This window comes from Procambarus clarkii, chromosome 45 (assembly GCF_040958095.1).
Source record: "Procambarus clarkii isolate CNS0578487 chromosome 45, FALCON_Pclarkii_2.0, whole genome shotgun sequence".
In the NCBI taxonomy this organism is placed as follows: domain Eukaryota; kingdom Metazoa; phylum Arthropoda; class Malacostraca; order Decapoda; family Cambaridae; genus Procambarus; species Procambarus clarkii.
Genome location: NC_091194.1, coordinates 10,313,225 through 10,335,724, shown reverse-complemented (window position 1 = coordinate 10,335,724; position 22,500 = coordinate 10,313,225). Strand labels below are relative to the sequence as shown.

The window sequence follows — 22,500 nt, the reverse complement described above, 5'->3', positions numbered from 1 at the left end:
AGGACGCGCGCCATGTCAGCAGGCAGTCAGCAGGGGTCGGGTGTAACAAGAGTTGTCAGCACGGGAGACTGGTCGATACACAATGTTTACACATGCCACCACACTCAAAAGAATATTAAACACAAAGCAATACATGCCATTAGATAATTGATTAACACCCCCCCCCCCCCCATCCACCACCCCACCACATCCAATACTCCTTGCACTATCCACCAGCCCCCTGTCTCTACTGGCCACTCCGTTGTAAATACGAGGTATTAGGCGAGAGGACGGGATGATCCAAGATAACTCCCTATCCTCACCATGACGGCAATCTTCAATGCTGAAGAGCAAAATACAGTAAGCTTAGTCAATAGTACTATACAACAGTCAATTTATGTGTATATGTTTGAATACAATAGTCTTCACCTGTTGCAAGTCACAACAATGTGGCTGAACATAAACATTGCGATCCTACACGTAAAACATGAGAGTGGTGAGGTTTCGCTCCTTATCACCTTGTATCGTAGTCAAGACTCCAGTCCTCACTCGTCTCCCTCTCTCTCTCTGTGTATCCGGGCTGGGAGAGTTATCTGTTTATGTTAATAAGTATATTGTGGAGCTTTTCCTGGCTGACGCGTCCTTGGTTAGTCACATGTGTGTTCAGGCCCAGCATGCGCGCGCACGTAAACATGCGCGCGCACAAACACGCACCCACCCAAATGCACATCATCTGTATTCGCCTAGTTGAACTCACCTAGTTGTGTTTGCGAGGGTTGAGCCTCGGCTCTTTGGTTCGGCTTCTACCGTCAATCAACTGGTGTACAGGTTCCTGAGCCTATTGGGCTCTATCAAATCTACATACGAAACTGTGTATGGAGTCAGCCTCCACTATATCACTTCCTGATGCATTCCATTTATTAATTAACTACTCTGAAACAAAACAATGTATTTCTAATGTTTTTATGACTCATTTGGGCGCTTAATTTCTACCTGTGCCACTTGATGGTAGAGCGACGGTCTAGCTTCATGCAAGTCTGGGTTCAATCCCCGACCGTCCAAGTGGTTGGGCACCATTCCTTTCCCCCGTCCCATCCCTTAGTCCTTATGCTGACCCCTTCCCAGTGCTATAGTCATAATGGCTTGGCGTTTTCCCCTGATAATTAATTATCAGGGGAAATTACACGCACTAGGGGACACGAGCACCTGTGTCCCCTAGTGCGTGTGCCCATTAAATAAGCTGTCTTTGACTACAGCAATTCTTTTGATAATCTTGTATGTGGTGGGGTCAGGGTGGGGTCAGCCTCTACATCAAAGACACACTCATCTGTACTGAGCTGCTAAACACCTCAAATGATATGGTGGAAGTGCTGATAGTCAAAATAGAGATCCTAAATGTAGTTGTTGTCCTTGCATATAAGTCACCGGAGGCAAACCCTCAGCAGTTTAAAGACCAACTAATGAAAATAGAGCACTGCTTGGAAAACCTCACAAATCCAGCTCCGAACATCATCCTGCTTGGGGACTTCAACCTACGGCACCTGAAATGGAAGCACCTGGCTAATACAGTAATATCAGAAAGAATACCAGGAAGTAGCCTAAATGAGCAGGCACATGCAAATGACCTGCTACGGATGTGCGATAGGTTTGCCTTAAACCAGCAAATAGTAGAACCAACTAGGAAGGAGAACACGCTGGACCTCATTTTCACTAATAATGATGAGTTGATCGGGAACATAATGATTACAAATACCTGTTACTCAGATCACAACTTAATTGAGGTACTGACAACCATGGGGAATGGACCTCCAAAACCAGTCCAGATTCCCGGTGGAGGAGATTTCAGCAAATTCAACTTCAATAATAAACGGATCAACTGGGAGCAAATAAACCAGGACTTCACAGAAATAAACTGGGAAGAACAGCTAGGAAATGCAAACCTGAACCAGTGCCTGGAAAAAATAAGCTCAGTAGCACTAGAAATATGTTCAAACCGCATACCCCTAAGAAAAAAGAGAAAGAGATGCAGATTGGAACGGGAACGTCGTTCCTTATATAGGCGAAGAAAACGAATCGCGGAACAACTTGAGAGTCGCACCCTATCTCAAGAACGGCGAAGAAGGTTAGGTAGAGAAATAGAAACAATTGAACTCAAGCTACAAGAATCATACAAAACCCAGGAGAGGCAAAGAGAGCAAAAGGCCATCAGTGAAATAGAGAGAAATCCGAAATATTTTTTCTCCTATGCAAAATCAAGATCAAAAACCACATCTAGTATCGGGCCCCTGCGAAAGGGAGATGGAACTTTCACAGATGACAACAAAGAAATGAGCGAGTTACTGAGGAAGCAGTACGACTCTGTTTTCAGTGAGCCATTAAATGCACTAAAGATTGATAACCCAAATGAATTTTTCATGGATATGATACCAACATCAAATCACATATCAGACGTCGCCCTATCCCCACTAGATTTTGAAGAAGCCATAAACAGTATGCCTATGCACTCTGCACCAGGCCCGGATTCTTGGAACTCCATATTCATCAAGAACTGTAAAAAAACACTATCGCAGGCCCTTCACATTCTGTGGAGACAAAGCCTAGATACTGGCGTTATCCCTGACATACTAAAAACAGCAGAGATAGCACCACTCCATAAAGGAGGAAATAAGGCAGAGGCAAAAAATTACAGACCGATAGCACTAACATCGCACATCATAAAAATTTTTGAGAGAGTGCTAAGAAGTAAGATCACAAAATACATGGAATCACAGCATCTCCATAACCCCGGACAACATGGTTTCAGAACAGGGCGCTCTTGCCTGTCGCAGTTGCTGGACCACTATGATATGGCATTAGATGCTATGGAAGACAAACAAAACGCTGATGTAATTTACACAGATTTCGCAAAAGCTTTTGATAAATGTGACCATGGTGTTATTGCACATAAAATGCGTTCAAAAGGAATTACCGGGAAAATAGGCAGATGGATCTACAATTTCCTGACTGACAGAACCCAATGTGTAATAGTCAACAAAATAAAATCCAGCCCATCAACCGTGAAGAGCTCAGTCCCCCAGGGTACTGTGCTTGCTCCAGTACTTTTTCTCATCCTCATATCGGACATAGACCAGAACACAACCTATAGCACTGTATCATCCTTTGCAGATGACACTAGGATTTTCATGAGAGTTGGCAACATAGAGGACACGGCAAACCTCCAATCAGATGTTGATCAGGTCTTTCTATGGGCTACAGAAAATAATATGGTATTCAACGAGGATAAGTTTCAGCTCATGCGCTACGGAAAAATTGAAAACATAAAAACAGGAACCACGTACAAAACGCAGGCAAATCATAACATAGAACGAAAAGGCAATGTAAAGGACCTGGGTGTACTCATGTCGGAAGACCTTACCTTTAAAGAACACAATAAAGTAGCCGTCACAACTGCAAGAAAAATGACAGGTTGGATAACAAGAACTTTTCACACTAGAGATGCTATACCGATGATGATACTTTTCAAAACGCTTGTGCTATCTAGAGTGGAGTACTGCTGCACAATGACAGCCCCTTTCAAAGCTGGAGAAATTGCTGACCTAGAGAGCGTGCAGAGATCCTTTACTGCTAGAATCCACTCAGTAAAACATCTAAATTACTGGGACCGACTAAAGAGCCTAAATCTGTACTCCCTTGAGCGCAGGCGGGAGAGATACATAATAATTTACACGTGGAAAATAATTGAGGGGCTGGTCCCAAACCTGCACACAGAAATAACACCACATGAGACCAGAAGACATGGCAGGATGTGCAGAATACCCCCGTTGAAAAGCAGAGGTGCAACAGGTACTCTGAGAGAGAACTATCAACATCAGAGGCCCGAGACTGTTCAACACGCTTCCACTACACATAAGGGGCATAACTGGCAAACCCTTCACAGTGTTCAAGAGAGAACTGGATAAGCACCTCCAAAGGATACCTGATCAACCAGGCTGTGACTCATACGTCAGGCTGCGAGCAGCCGCGTCTAACAGCCTGGTTGATCAGTCCAGCAACCAGGAGGCCTGGTCGACGACCGGGCCGCGGGGACACTAAGCCCCGGAAGCACCTCAAGGTAGCCTCAAGGTAGGTGATCATGTCCCCGCACATAGGGGTAAACGCTGGGACTCTCCCCATACCCTGAGGTAGCGCTTATATTCCCCAACTGGAGCGCCTTAGTCTACTAATGAACAAAATGAAGAGGTTGACAATGAAGCAGGCAATGCCCCACAGACCTACCCCACTGCCAGACGTAGGGAACATTATCCACGTGGTATTGTTTGTCTGCTCAGCTGGTATGTACTCCAGGGAGTCTAGCCAAACCCCCTCTCACTCCTCCCTCCCTCCTTCTCTTCCCCCTCCCTCCCTTCCCCCTCCCTCCCCCTTCCCTTCCCCCCTCCCTCCCCCTTCCCTTCCCCCTCCCTTCCCCCTCCCTCCCCCCTTCCCTCCCCCTTCCCTCCCTCTTCCCTCCCTCTTCCCTCCCTCTTCCCTCCCTCTTCCCTCCCTCTTCCCTCCCTCTTCCCTCCCTCTTCCCTCCCTCTTCCCTCCCTCTTCCCTCCCTCTTCCCTCCCTCTTCCCTCCCTCTCCCCTCCCTCTCCCTTTCTCCCTCCCTCTCCACTTGCACCTACCGCCACATCTACCTGTATCGCTCCATATATACTGGCTTGTATACACATACCTACCTATCCACTCCAGATAGCTCTGCCCAACCACTTCGACTAGACGGTAGAACGACGGTCTCGTGTCATGCAGGTCGGCGTTCAATTCCCGATCGTTCGAGTGGTTGGACACCATTCCTTCCCCCCCCCCCATCACAAATCCTTATCCTGACCCCCTTCCAAGTGCTGTATAGTCGTATTGGCTTGGCACTCTCTGCTGATAGTTCCCTTCCCTCACTGCAGACGGTTCAACGACCCTGGCATACTTGACGCACGAGACCTTGGCACTATTGACTGGGGCCAACCATCACCATCTGCGACAACTGACACTATCACACACACACACCCGACACCACCACCACTCCTCCAGTTTCAAAGGTCTGTCTCACTCTCCGGTCTGGATCCTGGTGTTTACAGCCGTCCCTCGTGTGAATGGCATGCCTCAGCCAAGTTTGCAGATCCATCTTTAAACACGCCAAGAATCTCGTGGCAATTTACAAATGATTGCGCCAAGCGTGTTATTCCACACCTCTGCAAGTTCCGTGTAACCGTAAGCAAAAATAAAGTAAACATACTTTGCCGGTGTCATCAGGCGACACTGTTTTGGTCTGCACCAGGCGGTGTTGCCAACCCCCGCGCTGCCTGCCTCCGCTCACCAGGCGGTGTTGCCAACCCCCGCGCTGCCTGCCGGCCTCGGCTCACCAGGCGGTGTTGCCAACCCCCGCGCTGCCTGCCGGCCTCGGCTCACCAGGCGGTGTTGCCAACCCCCGCGCTGCCTGCCGGCCTCGGCTCACCAGGCGGTGTTGCCGACCCCCGCGCTGCCTGCCGGCCTCGGCTCACCAGGCGGTGTTGCCGACCCCCGCGCTGCCTGCCGGCCTCGGCTCACCAGGCGGTGTTGCCGACCCCCGCGCTGCCTGCCGGCCTCGGCTCACCAGGCGGTGTTGCCGACCCCCGCGCTGCCTGCCGGCCTCGGCTCACCAGGCGGTGTTGCCGACCCCCGCGCTGCCTGCCGGCCTCGGCTCACCAGGCGGTGTTGCCGACCCCCGCGCTGCCTGCCGGCCTCGGCTCACCAGGCGGTGTTGCCGACCCCCGCGCTGCCTGCCGGCCTCGGCTCACCAGGCGGTGTTGCCGACCCCCGCGCTGCCTGCCGGCCTCGGCTCACCAGGCGGTGTTGCCGACCCCCGCGCTGCCTGCCGGCCTCGGCTCACCAGGCGGTGTTGCCGACCCCCGCGCTGCCTGCCGGCCTCGGCTCACCAGGCGGTGTTGCCAACCCCCGCGCTGCCTGCCGGCCTCGGCTCACCAGGCGGTGTTGCCGACCCCCGCGCTGCCTGCCGGCCTCGGCTCACCAGGCGGTGTTGCCGACCCCCGCGCTGCCTGCCGGCCTCGGCTCACCAGGCGGTGTTGCCGACCCCCGCGCTGCCTGCCGGCCTCGGCTCACCAGGCGGTGTTGCCAACCCCCGCGCTGCCTGCCGGCCTCGGCTCACCAGGCGGTGTTGCCGACCCCCGCGCTGCCTGCCGGCCTCGGCTCACCAGGCGGTGTTGCCAACCCCCGCGCTGCCTGCCGGCCTCGGCTCACCAGGCGGTGTTGCCAACCCCCGCGCTGCCTGCCGGCCTCGGCTCACGCAGCTGCTCGCAGCCTGACATCATAGACACCCTCCCCCACCCATACACCTTCCCTCGGGTCATTCCTTGCCAAATATCACAGATTGACAGGAAATTTTGACAGGAAGGAACACAAACGAACAGACCAGATATATATAACCAAAATCATATCCCTCAGTGATGAGTGATATTCATACAGCATAGTTGACAATGTATTAGAAAATACAACTTTTGCTTCCCTCAATAACAACATTGGTTTGATTCTAATTAAGGCAGAACCTTCATGTTTTGCTAGTTTTGAAGCAAGGAAACATTTTTAATTAAAAATAGTTTTACATAAAAATACTAATTTTGTCCTTTCCAGGCTCACATGTGACCTTTGACCTGAAAAATATAAAAATGACATTAATTTTTTTTTTGGGGGGGGAACAATAAGTTATATATTTTTTTTTTGAGATATATACAAGAGTTATTACATTCTTGTACAGCCACTAGTACGCGTAGCGTTTCGGGCAGGTCCTTAATCCTACGGTCCCTGGAATACGATCCCCTGCCGCGAAGAATCGTTTTTTCATCCAAGTACACATTTTACTGTTGCGTTAAACAGAGGCTACAGTTAAGGAATTGCGCCCAGTAAATCCTCCCCGGCCAGGATACGCCAAAGCCATTTTGGGATGGCTTTGGGAAGACCAGCAAAAAACTTATAATGTATATGTAAAATTATATATGTATAATGTAGTTCTTAAACCCTTCTTGCACTAAAGGGTCCATGGGTAAGTTGAGTTTTATGTGACAGCATCTCCCTGCCCAGGGAGCCGAGCGGACAGCACGCTGGACTTGTGATCCTGTGGTCCTGGGTTCGATCCCAGGCGCCGGCGAGAAACAATGGGCAGAGTTTCTTTCATCCTATGCCCCTGTTACCTAGCAGTAAAATAGGTACCTGGGTGTTAGTCAGCTGTCACGGGCTGCTTCCTCGGGGTGGAGGCCTGGTCGAGGACCGGGCCGCGGGGACACCAAAAAGCCCCGAAATCATCTCAAGAGATAACCTCAAGATAACCCGCCCCGCCCCCCCCTCCCCCAGGCTGTCTGCTGTCTCGCCCCCAGCTCTCCCCCGCTGTCTGCTGTCTCACCCCAGCTCTCCGCAGCTGTCTGCTGACGACGCCAGTAATAAGTACTGGGCGTGTACTGGTGACACTGTCATCTCTACCTGTTCCCTGGGGCTGCAGGCCGCAGGCTCCTGCGTGTTTACCTGTTAAATTCGTATCGTACACGAACGCTCGCTAGCGATTGGTTATGAATAATAGAGTCATATGCAAACATAACTCTGATTGGTTATAAATCTTGAATCCGCGCGAAAGCTGCAGCGGGATTCGCTATAAAAGGGCGGCGACTTTTCAGGAGGTCGTGGTTCGGGGCTGCTACTGCTCCTGCTGCTGAAGTCTGCCAGCCTGCGTGCGTGTATTCACCCAGCTGTGCTTGCGGGGTTTGAGCTCCGGCTCTTTCGGTCCGCCTCTCAACTGTCACTAACTGCCCCCCCCCCCAATACAAACACACACACACACACGAAGCAGTCCGTAGCAGCAGTCTGACTCCTAGGTACCTATTTACTGCTAGGTAGCAGAGGCATCAGGATGAAATAAACCCATTTACTTGATACCTGCTTGATGAGGTTCTGGGAGTAGTTCTACTCCCCAAGCCCGGCTTGACTCGTCAAAGCTTGGTCCACCAGGCTGTTGCTTGGAGCGGCCCGCAGGCCCACATACCCACCACAGCCCGGTGGGTCAGGCACTTACTGAAGAAAACTATCTAGGTTTCCCTTGAAGATGTCCAAGGTTGTTCCGGCAATATTTCTTACACTTACCTTACTCTAGCTCCTACCTGAAGGAACCTACCGACAGAGCCTATTGGGCTGGAACACGGCGCTCAACCACCTCCACAGCGTCAAAGTTGCTGACTTTGAAGTTAAGAAGAAATATTAGCGTTTGTAAGGAAGAAAGTTACTGCAGATCCAGAGTGTAGAGAGAACGTCGACGAACCTTGAGTCAGTGATTCCCTGTCTTAGGAGGGAATGTATTTTGTTTTCATGTATGTTCAGCTGTGCACCTTTATCCATAATTTTAAGGTAATCATTGACGTGGGTGGTGAGCCCCGTACCCTCTGCCCCCAGTACCGTGAGCCCCGTACCCTCTGCCCCCAGTACCGTGAGCCCCGTACCCTCTGCCCCCAGTACCGTGAGCCTCGTACCCTCTGCCCCCAGTACCGTGAGCCCCGTACCCTCTGCCCCCAGTACCGTGAGCCCCGTACCCTCTGCCCCCAGTACCGTGAGCCTCGTACCCTTTGCCCCCAGTACCGTGAGCCTCGTACCCTCTGCCCCCAGTACCGTGAGCCCCGTACCCTCTGCTCCCCTGTACCGTACATAACATTCCTTGCAACACGGGTAAACAAAAAACTGCCAATTAGTTATCAAGAGACACTAGCCCACAGGATTATCATAAACTTAACATTATATAAACACCGTCCACGACAACGCTGTCTTAACATACACAATGAAATAACACAAACGTGGTTTCAAACAAGACAAATCGTACTCGGCATTTACAGCAAAACACACACACACACAGACGGGTGAAGACCAAGGTATTTACACAAAAGTTCACACATCCTGTGGACATTTAAAGGCAAGATATACTCGAGCGCTCAACCCCACCCGTTCGTTCTCAGCTTCATAAATATTATTGTAGCGAAACATGAATCCCAGGATTTACCCTGAGTAACTACTTGTTCATGGTGTATATTCCTACCCAGGAGCCTCCTAACCCAAGCAACCCTCCTAACCTGAGTCCCCCAGAACAACAGGTAGAGAACAGGTATAGTCACAGCCTCTCCACCTAGCCTCTCGAGGGTCATGCATAGAAAACGTCAATTTACCGGGTTTCAATGTTTCTGTCCGGTCCAAAATGCAACATATAGGGAGGGGGGGAGAGAGGGGCAGGGGGTGGAGGGGGGGGAGAGAGGGGTAGGGGGTGGAGGGGGGGGGGTGATGCAACAGTCATCATCCTCCTCCTCCTGCCTGTCAAGGTCAGTCTTGCAAACAGTTTACGGCCGGGTACAAAATGACTTATTTTTGAAGTGTATAATTAACACCTCCGCCCCGCCCCGCCCCCCCCCCCCCCCTTACCCCCTCCTGAGATACTTGCCTCATGTGTCATCGCTCGCTCCGTCCCTCGCGCCCTACACATACAATTATATATATATATATATATATATATATATATATATATATATATATATATATATATATATATATATATATATATATATATATATATATATATATATATAAGTTCTAAGGGTACCATCTCTGGTGCCATTGTAGGGAGCCGTAGCCTCGGAGTAAGGGATAAAGGGAAAAGAAAACTTGCCGTTTGACTAAATACCTCCGAGTATTTGCATCTCCTGCCACCTCCCTTTTTTATTTTGAATGTTGTGCACTTTATTATACAAGCTTACACAGTTACATAGGCGACTGGTTACAAAATGTGGACATTAAAGAGGGAATAAAAAGAGCTTTTCTAGAGGCTGTAGATTTCTTCGAACTCCTCAGACGCCGGGCAGGAACCAAAGATGCTGCGGGCATTCCCCCCTCTGGATCGTCACACTGAGGCGCTGGAAGGTAAGGGTGTGTGTGTGTGTGTGTGTGTGTGTGTGTGTGTGTGTGTGTGTGTGTGTGTGTGTGTGTGTGTGTGTGTGTGTGTGTGTGTGTGTGTGTGTGAGTGTGTATTATATTTTACACATTCTCACCAGGCGCCGTCTCTTCCACCTGATTGGCTGTGGCTGTGAAATAAGAGAAGAGCAGAAACAAGAACACACAGCTGTGGAGGCGCACGTGGGGCTGAGTCATCACTGTTTACTGTTGTAAGCCCCCCTCCCCCCCCCCCCCCCTGCGACACACATCTGGGTACCAGGAAGCTACTGGCTGCTGACTCTGAGAGCAGAGGAATATGGCCTGCTATACTGGGAAGTGTGGCCGGGGGGGAGGGGATTAGTGGGCGAGGGGAATGTAAGGAATGGTTGAAAGTGAAGAGTGAGAGTAAGGGGAGGGGATGAGGGGTGGAGTGATGGATAGGAAACAAACTTTGGGAAATATATGGCTTGTTGCGAGTAGGTAGGAGAATGAGGTGAATGGATGAAGATATGCAGCAGAAGCAGGTGAAGGTGTGACAGGCAGGCAGGCAGGCAGGCAGGCAGGCAGGTCTCACCTCGTGTGTTGACACCGACAGTATGGAGCAAGATGGTGTACTCGTTGTAGGTGGGGAGGGTAGTGGTGGCCGCCACACCCCGCCCCGCCCCACACAAGATGACCACCACACCCAGCACCTGTGCTGCTAGGCCGCCCCGTCCCCTCCTACAGGAGGCCGCAGCCGCCCTCTGGCTCCCGGCAGCGACCAGGTCACAACACATGCTGCTCACCCCTCACACAAGCAGTCGGCCAACACCGCTGACACCACAGTTCCACACAGCGTCGCACAACACACCGTTTTCCTCTGGGATTTACTGTGGGACATAACACCATCTTCGTTACCTGCGCCTATCGTTATTGTCACCAACACCGTTATTCACTGGTATCATTATTTCCCCCCCCTGTCACCTCACTCCACCGACACCCTTCCTGCTTTTACTGTCGGCGATCGATTTGGCACAGTGCCTTCACACTCCGCACTCTCATCCCTTCCCAATGCTATAGTCATACTGGCACAGTGCCACCTTCATATTATTATCCCCCCCCCCATCCAAAACAAACACTAATTACCACTGGTGTTGGTAATTAGTGGTTTCTGATGATGCTCTACAACATCAAGTAAACACCGCTATTTAACCACACTCAGGGGACGTAATACCTGCACCAACAGGCAGGTCGATCAACTCCCCAACAAACCAGCTCCAGTGACTATATACAGTTAAGCTACAACTTGAAGGCCACTGATCCTGGGAAGGTGGAGGCGGTAAGATAATTGTACACAACCTTCCACCTTGAAGGTCAGACCAGGTCACGTACGGGAACGATTGTGCCGTCATTGATATTGTTAAGTAGGTCTATTAGTTCAGCAAGATGGATGGGAGGGGGGGGGGAGAGGGAGTTTAACGGTGGAGTTTACTTGTACCTGTATTACTTGTAAACTTAGTCAAGTTTACTTGTTTCTCTAATAGTGTCATTGTGTTTGATTACTATGTGCGTGGCCCCCAGTACCCGGGGTACCCCAGTACCCCCATGGCCCCAGTACTGGGGCCACGTGCTTCCCGTGGCGTGGGGATTTACCTCGACATAAGGATATATATTATATATATATATATATATATATATATATATATATATATATATATATATATATATATATATATATATATATATATATGTCGTACCTAATAGCCAGAACGCACTTCTCAGCCTACTATTCAAGGCCCGATTTGCCTAATAAGCCAAGTTTTCATGAATTAATGTTTTTTCGTCTACCTAACCTACCTAACCTAACCTAACCTAGCTTTTTTTGGCTACCTAACCTAACCTTACCTATAAATATAGGTTAGGTTAGGTTAGGTAGGGTTGGTTAGGTTCGGTCATATATCTACGTTAATTTTAACTCCAATAAAAAAAATTGACCTCATACATAATGAAATGGGTAGCTTTATCATTTCATAAGAAAAAAATTAGAAAAAATATATTAATTCAGGAAAACTTGGCTTATAAGGCAAATCGGGCCTTGAATAGTAGGCCAAAAAGTGAGTTCTGGCTACTAGGTACGACATATATATATATATATATATATATGCATGCATGCTTTCTGTCCCCAGACTTGAGGCTCACGTTGCAACCTGTCCTCTTAAAAAGAACGTCGCTTTTGGCCGTTTGTCAGTATGGCCGAATATGGACGTAATTTGAAAATGAAAAAAAATTAAATTAAATTTGGGATTTTTTTTTCAACAACAGTAAGTTAAGGGTCCTCTGATAGGTTAGGTGGGCAGGAAATGCTCAAAGTTTCAAAACGTTATGAAAAACGTTAATGGAAAGTTGCCTCTTTTAACCTTACAGAGTAAGCCGGACGACTCGAACAGAAAATGGAACAGTACGTCACTTTTGTGAGTCGATTTCATTTCAAATTACGTCCAAATTTGGCTATAGTGCGCATACGAGCCAAAAGTGACGTTATTTTTAAGAGGAGGGGTTGCACTATAACCCATGCTATATGGATATTTTGTCGAGAGCAGCTGAATCTAAAACAACAAACTGTGTCCCCCAACAAAACGAATTGATTGAATTTATGTGAATGTGTGGTAGTGTTGGTTCATCACTTTCCACCTGATGAACACCATCTCCACCACCACTACTGTCCTGCCTTACAAGCAGTAGTGTTCTGTGTCAGGCCTTGCGTCAGGAGGTCCAAGGCAGCAGCGTGGTACCCCTACATCAGGAGAGAGAGTACCAGGAGGCGCGCACACCACTAACACCCCCAACACACAACTGCAGCCACCACCAACCACCAAGACGGTCCATACGTACACCATCCAGTGGGGCGGCTTGGCGGGCTCCCGCAACACGGCCGCTACACGTTACGGACGGGTGCTGGCTGGTGACGGCAAGCCAGACACACTGGCCACCTTGCCCCCAGCCAGTCTCAACAAGCAGTGTCACTCTCACACATCCCTTGCCAGGTGTCAAGAGACAGTCGTCTGGAAGAGAATAAAACAACACATGGGGGGGGGGGGGGGGGGGGGGGGGGGGAAGACTATTATTTCACACGGCTGGCACACGCACAAGGGGACACAGGTGGAAGCTGAGTACCCAAATGAGCCACAGAGATATTAGAAAGAACTTTTTTTAGTGTCAGAGTAGTTAGTAAATGGAATGCACTAGGAAGTGATGTGGAGGAGGCTGACGCCATACCCAGTTTCAAATGTAGATAAAATGTAGATACGAGAGAGCTCGAGAAGCTCAGGAATCTGTACACTTGTAGATTGACGATTCAGAAGACTCGTTGTCTTCTGTTACTTAGGTACTCCTTTATCCAATGGAGTACCTTCCCTTTCACTCCAGCCTGCATCTTCAGCTTTTTCACTAGCCTCTTGTGTGGTACTGTATGAAAGGCTTTCTGACAATCCAAAAATATGCAGTCTGCCCACCCCTCTCTTTCTTGCCTGATTTTTGTTGCCTGGTCGTAGAATTCCATTAGCCCTGTGAGGCAGGACTTGCCATCCCTGAACCCATGTTGATGCTGTGTTACAAAGTTCTTTCGCTCCAGATGTTCCACTAGCTTTCTTCGCACAGTCTTCTCCATCAGCTTGCATGGTATGCAGGTTAGGGACACTGGCCTGTAGTTCAGTGCCTCCTGTCTATTCCCTTTCTTGCATATCGGAGCTACATTAGCTGCTTTCCAAAATTCTGGCAGTCCCCCCCTGTTGCCAGTGATTTGTTATACACTATGGAGAGTGGTAAGTACAGTGCTTCTGCTCCTTCCTTTAGTATCCAAGGGGAGATTCCATCTGGGCCTATAGGCTTTGTCACATCCAACTCTAGTAAACACTTCCTTACTTCCCCGCTCGTAATCTCAAACTTTTCTAGTGGTTCCTGGTTAACTATTCCCTCTCTTATCTCTGGAATCTCTCCTTGCTCTAAGGTGAAGAACTCCTGGAATTTCGTATTCAGTTCCTCACACACTTCCTTGTCGTTTGTAATGAATCCCTTTGCCCCTATCCTTATATTCATTACCTGTTCCTTTACTGTTGTTTTTTCTCCTGATGTGGCTGTGCAGCAATTTAGGTTGAGTCTTTGCCTTGCTTGCGACGTCATTTTCGTATTGTCTTTCTGATTGATTTTTGATTGTTGCCACCGGAGGCGGCTAGTTTATTGTGCACCCCATACTCATCCTGTGAGCGGTAGCGCAAAAAGCATTACAGAGGGCACAAAAGATCTTTATCAGACCTCATCTTAGATTATTACATAAACAATTGCATCTATCATTCACAGCTTATAGTTACAATGTCACTATAAGGTGACAGCTAGTTACAGAGAAAGTGCTATTTCAAGAGCTATATATTTACAGTAAGTCATTATACATTTATGGTAGGTCTTATCGCTAATACATAATAGTTTGACCAATGGGGATATTACAGAGTCATAGGGGAGCTTCTGTTTATTATTAGTCCTCACAATACACTACTTGTTTCTTAATCTCATATGTCGTTTATCTACTGGAAGCGAAATGTGGATCAGTGCAAGGATTTCAGGTATTTTATCCTTGGTAATAAGATAGGTTGCCATATCATACAGCGTGAGCTTAGATTTATCTCTAAAGGGCTCAATTTTACTACAATCCAAGATATAGTGTTCGAGTGTGTGTCCCAGTCTTTGTCCACACACTTTACTTCATCTAGATCCCTATACAAGCCGAACTGCCAGAGATACTTGTAGCCAAGTCTTATACGAGCTGTGGCAACATCTGTTAGTCTACTGACTTTGTTACTTGCCCCGTACACATGTTTTACTTCACACATTTCACTGTGATGAACAATGGACCTGCTAGTTCCAGTTTGCACAGTCTGCTTTCTTCAAATTCATCATGTCTTTCTGCCTCTCTTCTCATCCTGACATTCATTCCTGGCACTCTGGTATCTTTCTCTGCTCTCCAGTGTCCTGTTATTCCTATAGTTTCTCCATGACCTTTTACTTTGCTGCTTAGCTATCCTACATCTCTGATTAAAGCATGGGTTTCTCATCTTCATTTGTTTTCCTTTTGGACTAGGACAAACTTGTTTGCTGCACGTGTTCGCGCGCGCGCGCACACACATGCAAATTTGGAAACGGTGAAATTAATATTTTCCAGTTGAGAGAGAGGCAAAGCTCTACCACCAGCTCTATCTACAGGATATCCTCCCGCTATCTTTCACCACTCATGACCTTTATTTTGCTCCACCACTTCCACCGCCTCGACAAATGTGACCACGGTGTTACTGCGCACCACATGCCCTCCAAGGGAATCACCGGAATAATAGGCAGATGGATCTACAATTTCCTACCAACTCCTTGTGTAATAGTCCAATCCGGTTCATTAACCGTAAAGAGCTCAGTTTGGTAATTCCGAGGCGGGTCAGGCGCTGCCTTCTGAAGGGGGGTCGGAAGACAGTTATATTCTAGAGTAGAGAACCACCATGACGGCCCGTTCCTGTGCCAGGTAAGTCCACTACGGGCTCACCATAGCCCGTGCTACTTGGAACTTGTTCCGAGTAGCTGAATCTATAACAACCACGATGGCTCTGAAGACTCCCATCCCAGACAAGCCCAACAGCAGCAGCTTAAGGTAAGGTAATTACCACCACACAGCACTAAGCCCTCACGGCTATATAGCCCTTGGCAAGGATAGATAAGGATATAGGATAGGATGGAGGGGACAGTAACCTGTCCTCAGAGTAGAGCACATCCACTTGGACGGTCGGGGATTGAACACCGACCTGCTAGAAGCGCGACTGTCGCTACCCCATCATTAAGCCTCCCTGGTCCTTACCTCTCTGTGTCGCACTCACCAAACTTGGCGTCAGAAGACACTTATTCTTACCTCACTTGCTCGCGTTGTCCCCGTTAATGGAAGACGTAATTGCGTCGAGGATTCTGTATTAATTCTTACTTTTAGTTGCTTCCGTACCCTCGAGGCTGGAATACGTCGTTGTGACGCTTACCATTCTCTACTGCACCACTTGGTCCCAGTCTAATTGTAAGCTGTGGGAAGACTGGGTGGGTGGGGGAGACTGAGCGGTAGGGGAGGGGGTGGAATACCAGTGCCAGCAAAGCAGGAAATGCCAGGTGGCATTAGTTTCCAGGAAATAGTCAACAGCGCGCCCTGGCACAGCACAACACTCCTCCACAACACACAACTCCGCGCATAGCATTACAACAGACTACTACAACACCTTGTCAGCCTCTGACCCCTGCGTGGCCTGTGATCCTAAATTGTTCGCCCCAGTTTACCCAGCAATAACTGGGGACCTGGTTGTAAACCGATTTACAAATCGTTATCCAGGGGGGAAAAAGGTTATGATGTTTATGCAGTGTTCTCTGTGCCCCTATGGCACCTCTGCTCTTCACTGGTTCTATTCTGCATTTTATTCCGTATCGTTCACTCCAGTATGTTGTTATTATACTGTGTAGATTTGGTACTTGGCCCTCCAGTATTTTCCACGTGTATATTATTTGATCTCTCTCTCTCGTCTCCTTTCTAGTGAGTACATTTGGAGGGCTTTGAGACGATCCCAATAATTTAGGTGCTTTATTGCGTCTATGAATGCCGTCTATGTTCTCTGTATTCCCTCTTTCAGCAATCTCTCCTGCTCTGAAGAGGGAAGTGAGTACTGAGCAGTACTCAAGACGGGACAACACAAGTGATTTGAATATTATAAGCATTGTGATGGGATCCCTGGATTTGAAAGTTCGCGTAATCCATCCTATCATTTTTCTGGCTGATGCAATATTTGCATGGGCATGCTGTCTATGGCTACTTGCCGGAACAACCGTGGACATCTTCAAGAGAGAACTAGACTTTTCTAAAAACGTGCCGGACCAACCGGGTTGTGGTGGGTATGTGGGCCTGCGGGCCGCTCCAAGCAACAGCCTGGTGAACCAAACTCTCACAAGTCAAGCTTGGCCTGAGGCCGGGCTTGGGGAGTAGAACAACTCCCAGAATCCCATCAATCAGGTACTTCAAAATCCAGTGGGGTTAGGGTGACATTAATATATGGTCCCATGTTGGTGTCACACACATGAAGAATTAACTCATTTGTTATCATTTGGTTTTGGATCATTTCACTGAAAACAAACTCACTGAAATCTCTGTATTTCACCCATTTCTTTGTTGTCATCTGTGAAAGTTCCATCACCCTTGCGCAAGGGCCCATGAAAAAAAAAAAAGTATTTCGGGTTCCTCTCTATTTCACTTATGGCCTTTTGCTCTCTCTGCCTCTCTTGGATTTTATAATTCTCTCAGCTTCAGCTGGATCTATTTCCTCACACAGCCTTCCTCGTCGCTGTTGGGGTAGAGTGAAGCATTTGAGATGTTCTGCTATCTACTTTCTTCGCCAATAGAGGGACTCCCATTCCAGTTCACATATTTTTCTATTTGTTCTTGGTGGCATATGCCCTCTACATATTTCTAGTGCTACCGTGACAATTTACACAGTGCCTATGTTAGCTAGCCAGCTAACACGACTCGAGGTAGTTTTCCTGCCCCCACTTGGGTAAAGAAACAGACACTAAACAGCACTAGAAATGGTACACAACATGTCATTCACAGTCCCTCGCGCGCGCACAATATGGAGTCAAAGTACGAGTGAAAGTGAATAACTATAACAGGCACGGTACCCCAGACAGGCACGGTACCCCAGACAGGCACGGTACCCTAGACAGGCACGGTACCCTAGACAGGCACGGTACCCCAGACAGGCACGGTACCCCAGACAGGCACGGTACCCCCAGACAGGCACGGTACCCCAGCCAGGCACGGTACCCTAGACAGGCACGGTACCCCAGCCAGGCACGGTACCCTAGACAGGCACGGTACCCTAGACAGGCACGGTACCCCAGACAGGCACGGTACCCCAGACAGGCACGGTACCCTAGACAGGCACGGTACCCCAGACAGGCACGGTACCCCAGACAGGCACGGTACCCCAGACAGGCACGGTACCCCAGACAGGCACGGTACCCCAGACAGGCACGGTACCCCAGCCAGGCACGGTACCCCAGACAGGCACGGTACCCCAGACAGGCACGGTACCCCAGCCAGGCACGGTACCCCAGCCAGGCACGGTACCCCAGACAGGCACGGTACCCCAGACAGGCACGGTACCCCAGACAGGCACGGTACCCCAGCCAGGCACGGTACCGTACAAATTAACAACAATACACTATAACACATTGATGATGCCACTAACACTATTAAAATAAACATTAAAAAAACAATAATGAGACACCATTCCCAATAAACAGTAGTTAGTGCACACACACACACACACCCCACAGGCCAGACACACACTAACGCACGCTGCACGCAACAATGCCTCACTCCCCCCATACACGCACAGGAAACTCCCTTATCAACTAACGTCGCACAGCTCCAGAGATAATAGACTGGTGCTGCCATCTCTCGGCCAAGACACACTACTTGCTCACCAAATACCAACATATCCTCACCCCCCTTCCCCCCCCCCCCCACACACACACACACACTGTGTGGAGTCTTGAGCTACGAGGAGAGACAACTGGAATTATACCTCATGTCGCTGGAAGACATAAGAGTTAGGGGGGGACATGATCAACACATACAAGATTCTCAAAGGAATTGCTAGGGGTAGATAAAGACAGGTTATTTAACACCAGGGGCACACGCACTAGGGGGGGACATTGAGTGGAAATTGAGGTGCCTAAAACAGGTGGAAATTGAGTGCCTAAAAAAGCCATAGAGGTTATCTTGAGAGATGATTTCGGGGCTTAGCGTCCCCGCGGCCCTGTCCTCGACCAGGTCTCCTTTTTGTTTACATCCCCAGGAAGCAGCCCGTAGCAGCTGTCTAACGCCCAGGTACCTATTTAATACTAGGTGAAGAAAGGCATCAGGGTGAAAGAAACTCTGCCCATTTGTTTCCGCCTCCATCGGGAATTGAACCCGGAACATTAGGTTTACGAATCCGAAGCGCTGTCCACTCACCCGTCAGGCCCCTTAACTTAGATATTTTTTTTAGTGTCAGAGAAGTTGATAAATGTAATGCATTAGGAAGTAGTGTGGTGGAGGCTGAGTCCATACACAGTTTCAAGTGTAGATATGATAGAACCTGGTTGATACCTGGTTGAACCTACATCAGTTGATTGACAGTTGAGAGGCGGGACCAAAGAGCCAAAGCCCAACCCCCGCAAGCACAAGTAGGTAAGTACACACACACACACACACACACACACACACACACACACACACACACACACACAGAGGAAGTCAAACGGTAAAGGAAACGAGGCTGTGGACCAACAGGACCTCAGAGATTATCCAGAAGGAAAATAGTTTTTGCTTATCATTTGGTCAGGAAACGGACTTGAAGCACGTGCGCGCGCATTTGCGCACATGCGCACTCAACTGCTCTCTAAAACTACTTAACACACAATCCTCAGCTAGTTTTTTTTTTTTGTTTTTTTTTTTAGATATATACAAGAGTTGTTACATTCTTGTACAGCCACTAGTACGCGTAGCGTTTCGGGCAAGTCCTTAATCCTATGGTCCCTGGAATACGATCCCCTGCCGCGAAGAATCGTTTTTTCATCCAAGTACACATTTTACTGTTGCGTTAAACAGAGGCTACAGTTAAGGAATTGCGCCCAGTAAATCCTCCCCGGCCAGGATACGAACCCATGACATAGCGCTCGCGGAACGCCAGGCGAGTGTCTTACCACTACACCACGGAGATTGCAAGTTAAAGTTAGTCAGAGTAAGAAGAGCAGGGAGGGGGGAAGGAAAGGGGAAGGGGGGAGGGAAGGAAAGGGGGAAAGGGAAGGAAGGAAAGGGGAGGGGGAAAGGAGATTTTAAAGTGTGAGAAAAGCATCAACAACTCGTGCCTCAAGTACAGAGAAGAACACACTGCCACATTAAGAGACAAACAACAAGAAGTATGAACACAGCTCAGCTGTTCAGCCCTGAAGAGCACGAAAGCACAAACCCAAAAGAGAAACCCGGCATAAAGAAATAGAGGAAGAGAGAGAGAGCCCCACAAGAGCCAGAAATGGAGTTACTGAACCAGACGAGAGGCCGAGAGCCAATTTGGGCACGACATAGTAGCCGCAAATTTATTCATAATCTTCATACAATCCAAATGAAAATTGGTTTTAGCAAAATAAAATTGTACTTCACAATTTACTGCATAAATTAATGAATGAAAAAATTGTCAGACAACCAGTAGTAGATGAAGCTCCCCCCCCCCACAGGTAGGTAGATGAAGGAGGAGGTAGATGAACCCCCCCCCCCCACGCCTCTTGACTGCACACACTGCTGAACATGCCTCGCTTCCCATGATCAATCTCCCCCACGGCCCGGTCTCTTGACCAGGCCTCCTGGCGGGTGGCCTGGTCAACCAGCCTGTTAGACGGCCGATATGAGGATGAGAGAGTACTGGAGCAAGCACAGTACGCTGGGGCACTGTACTGGAGCAAGCACAGTACCCTGGAGGACTGAGCTATTCACGGTTGATGGTCCAGATTTTACTTTGTTGAAACACTGGCTTCTATTAGTCAGGAAATTGTAGATCCATCTACCTATTTTTCCGGTAATTCCTTTTGAACGCATTTTATGTGCAATAACACCATGGTCACATTTGTCGAAGGCTTTCGCGAAATCTGTGTAAATTACATCAGCGATTTGTTTGTCTTCCATAGCATCTAATGCCATATCATAGTGGTCCAGCAACTGCGACAGGCAAGAGCGCCCTGTTCTGACACCATGTTGCTCGGGGTTATGGAGATGCTGTGAGTCCATGTATTTTGTGATCTTAATTCTTAGCACTCTTTGAAAGATTTTTATAATGTGTGATGTTAGTGCTATCGGTCTGTAATTTTTTGCCTCTGTTTTATTCCGCCCTTTATGTAGAGGTACGTCTCTAGTACCTCTACATAATAGTACGTCTCTGATGTCAAAAGTACGTCAGATATAAGACCAGTTATCTCTGACGTAATAAGGTAGGCGGTTCCAATAATTTAGATTGGAATAATTTATGAATTCTCATCCATATTCCAATGGATTCCTTTACTGAATGGATTCAATTTATAAAAATGCCTTACACGTTTTTCTAAGTGAGCAATTTCTCCGCCTCTGAATGGGGCTGTTAGGTTATTCTACCCTTGAGACCACTAGTGTCTTAGTTCCATTGATCTGGCATCTCTTACTTGAAAGGTTATTGCTATCCAACCTGTCACTTTGCTTGCAGTTGTGACGGCTACAATATTTAATTGAAAAAATAGGTCTTCGTACATTATTACGCCCAAAATCTGTTATACTGCTTTTTCGTTCAATGAATTTACTACGTTTTCTATATGATTTCCATTTTTATATTATCTTTTTTCATAAAGCAGGAACTGGCACTTCCTTAAACACATTTTCTGTGGTGTTATGACAGAGATAGACAGGTATAATGACAGATGTCTGACAGATAGACAGTGAGTTTGGTAGTTGATTGTGTTCTCTATATTGTCTTCTCATAAACCTGGCAGTGTGGTGTGGTAAGCCAGTCTCGTGACAAGTTAACTGTTAATGTTCCTACGACGGTACACACCCGGCACCTTACTGTTCACTTCGTATTGTCTCAGATTTTGATGGCAGACTTTATCTCTAGCATCATGTGTGGTCAACATGATTTTGTTACAACTCTCCCTATTCAACATGCTCCCCCACCCCCCCACAGTATGTGCCTCCCAGCAGGAGCTCGTCCTACCAGTATGTGTGCCAATATGTAGCATGCCTCATACTGTTGAAAATACATAACTGCATCACTGGTTGATACCTGGTTGATGGGGTTCTGGGAGTTCTTCTTCTCCCCAAGCCCGACCCGGAGCCAGGCTTGACTTGTGAGAGTTTGGTCCACCAGGCTGTTGCTTGGAGCGGCCCGCAGGCCCGCATACCCACCACAGCCCGGTTGGTCCGGCACTCCTTGGAAGAAACAATCTAGTTTCCTCTTGAAGATGTCCACGGTTGTTCCGGCAATATTTCTTATGCTCGCTGGGAGGATGTTGAACAACCGTGAACCTCTAATGTAAATTTATACAGTGTTCTCTGATTGTGCCTATGGCACCCCTGCTCTTCACTGGTCATATTCTGCATTTTCTTCCATATCGTTCACTCCAGTATGTTGTTATTATACTGTGTAGATTTGGGACCTGGCCCTCCAGTATTTTCCACGTATATTATTTGATCTCGTGTCCTTTCTAGTGGCTTTGTTTCCAAGAATGTAAATTAATGTTCGCACTAATGTAAACGAAGCCCCCATGACCAGACCTGATACCTGGAGCATACCTGATATGAGAATGAGGTAGTACTGGAGCATGCACTGTACACTGGTGGGGAGGGGGGGGGGCGGATCTTTCCTCACATGATGACCCGGATTTACCTGTGTTGACAGTTACACTCCAGAGTTCTGTTCGTTAGCAAGTTAAAGA

General features: G+C 48.3%; 1 protein-coding gene across 8 annotated transcripts in view; it reads right to left on the bottom strand.

Annotated features, from left to right (window-relative positions):
• Tmem131 (Transmembrane protein 131) overlaps positions 1 to 22,500 on the bottom strand; it is a 280,417-nt gene that overhangs the window by 71,822 nt on the left and 186,095 nt on the right. For 2 of the 8 annotated variants that reach the window (XM_045761556.2, XM_045761558.2), the window contains exons 1-2: positions 18,330 to 18,386; positions 10,535 to 10,829 (exon numbers count right to left, since the gene is read on the bottom strand). The exons of 2 other annotated variants lie outside the window; for them this stretch is intronic. In XM_045761556.2, coding sequence (XP_045617512.2) covers positions 10,535 to 10,736 — 202 coding nt within the window. In that variant the 5' untranslated portion in view covers positions 10,737 to 10,829; positions 18,330 to 18,386. Of the gene's footprint in view, positions 1 to 10,534; positions 10,830 to 15,880; positions 16,042 to 18,287; positions 18,387 to 22,500 lie in introns of those variants that run through there. 4 more of the 8 variants (XM_069301397.1, XM_069301399.1, XM_069301398.1 and 1 more) reach the window with 2 other exon arrangements.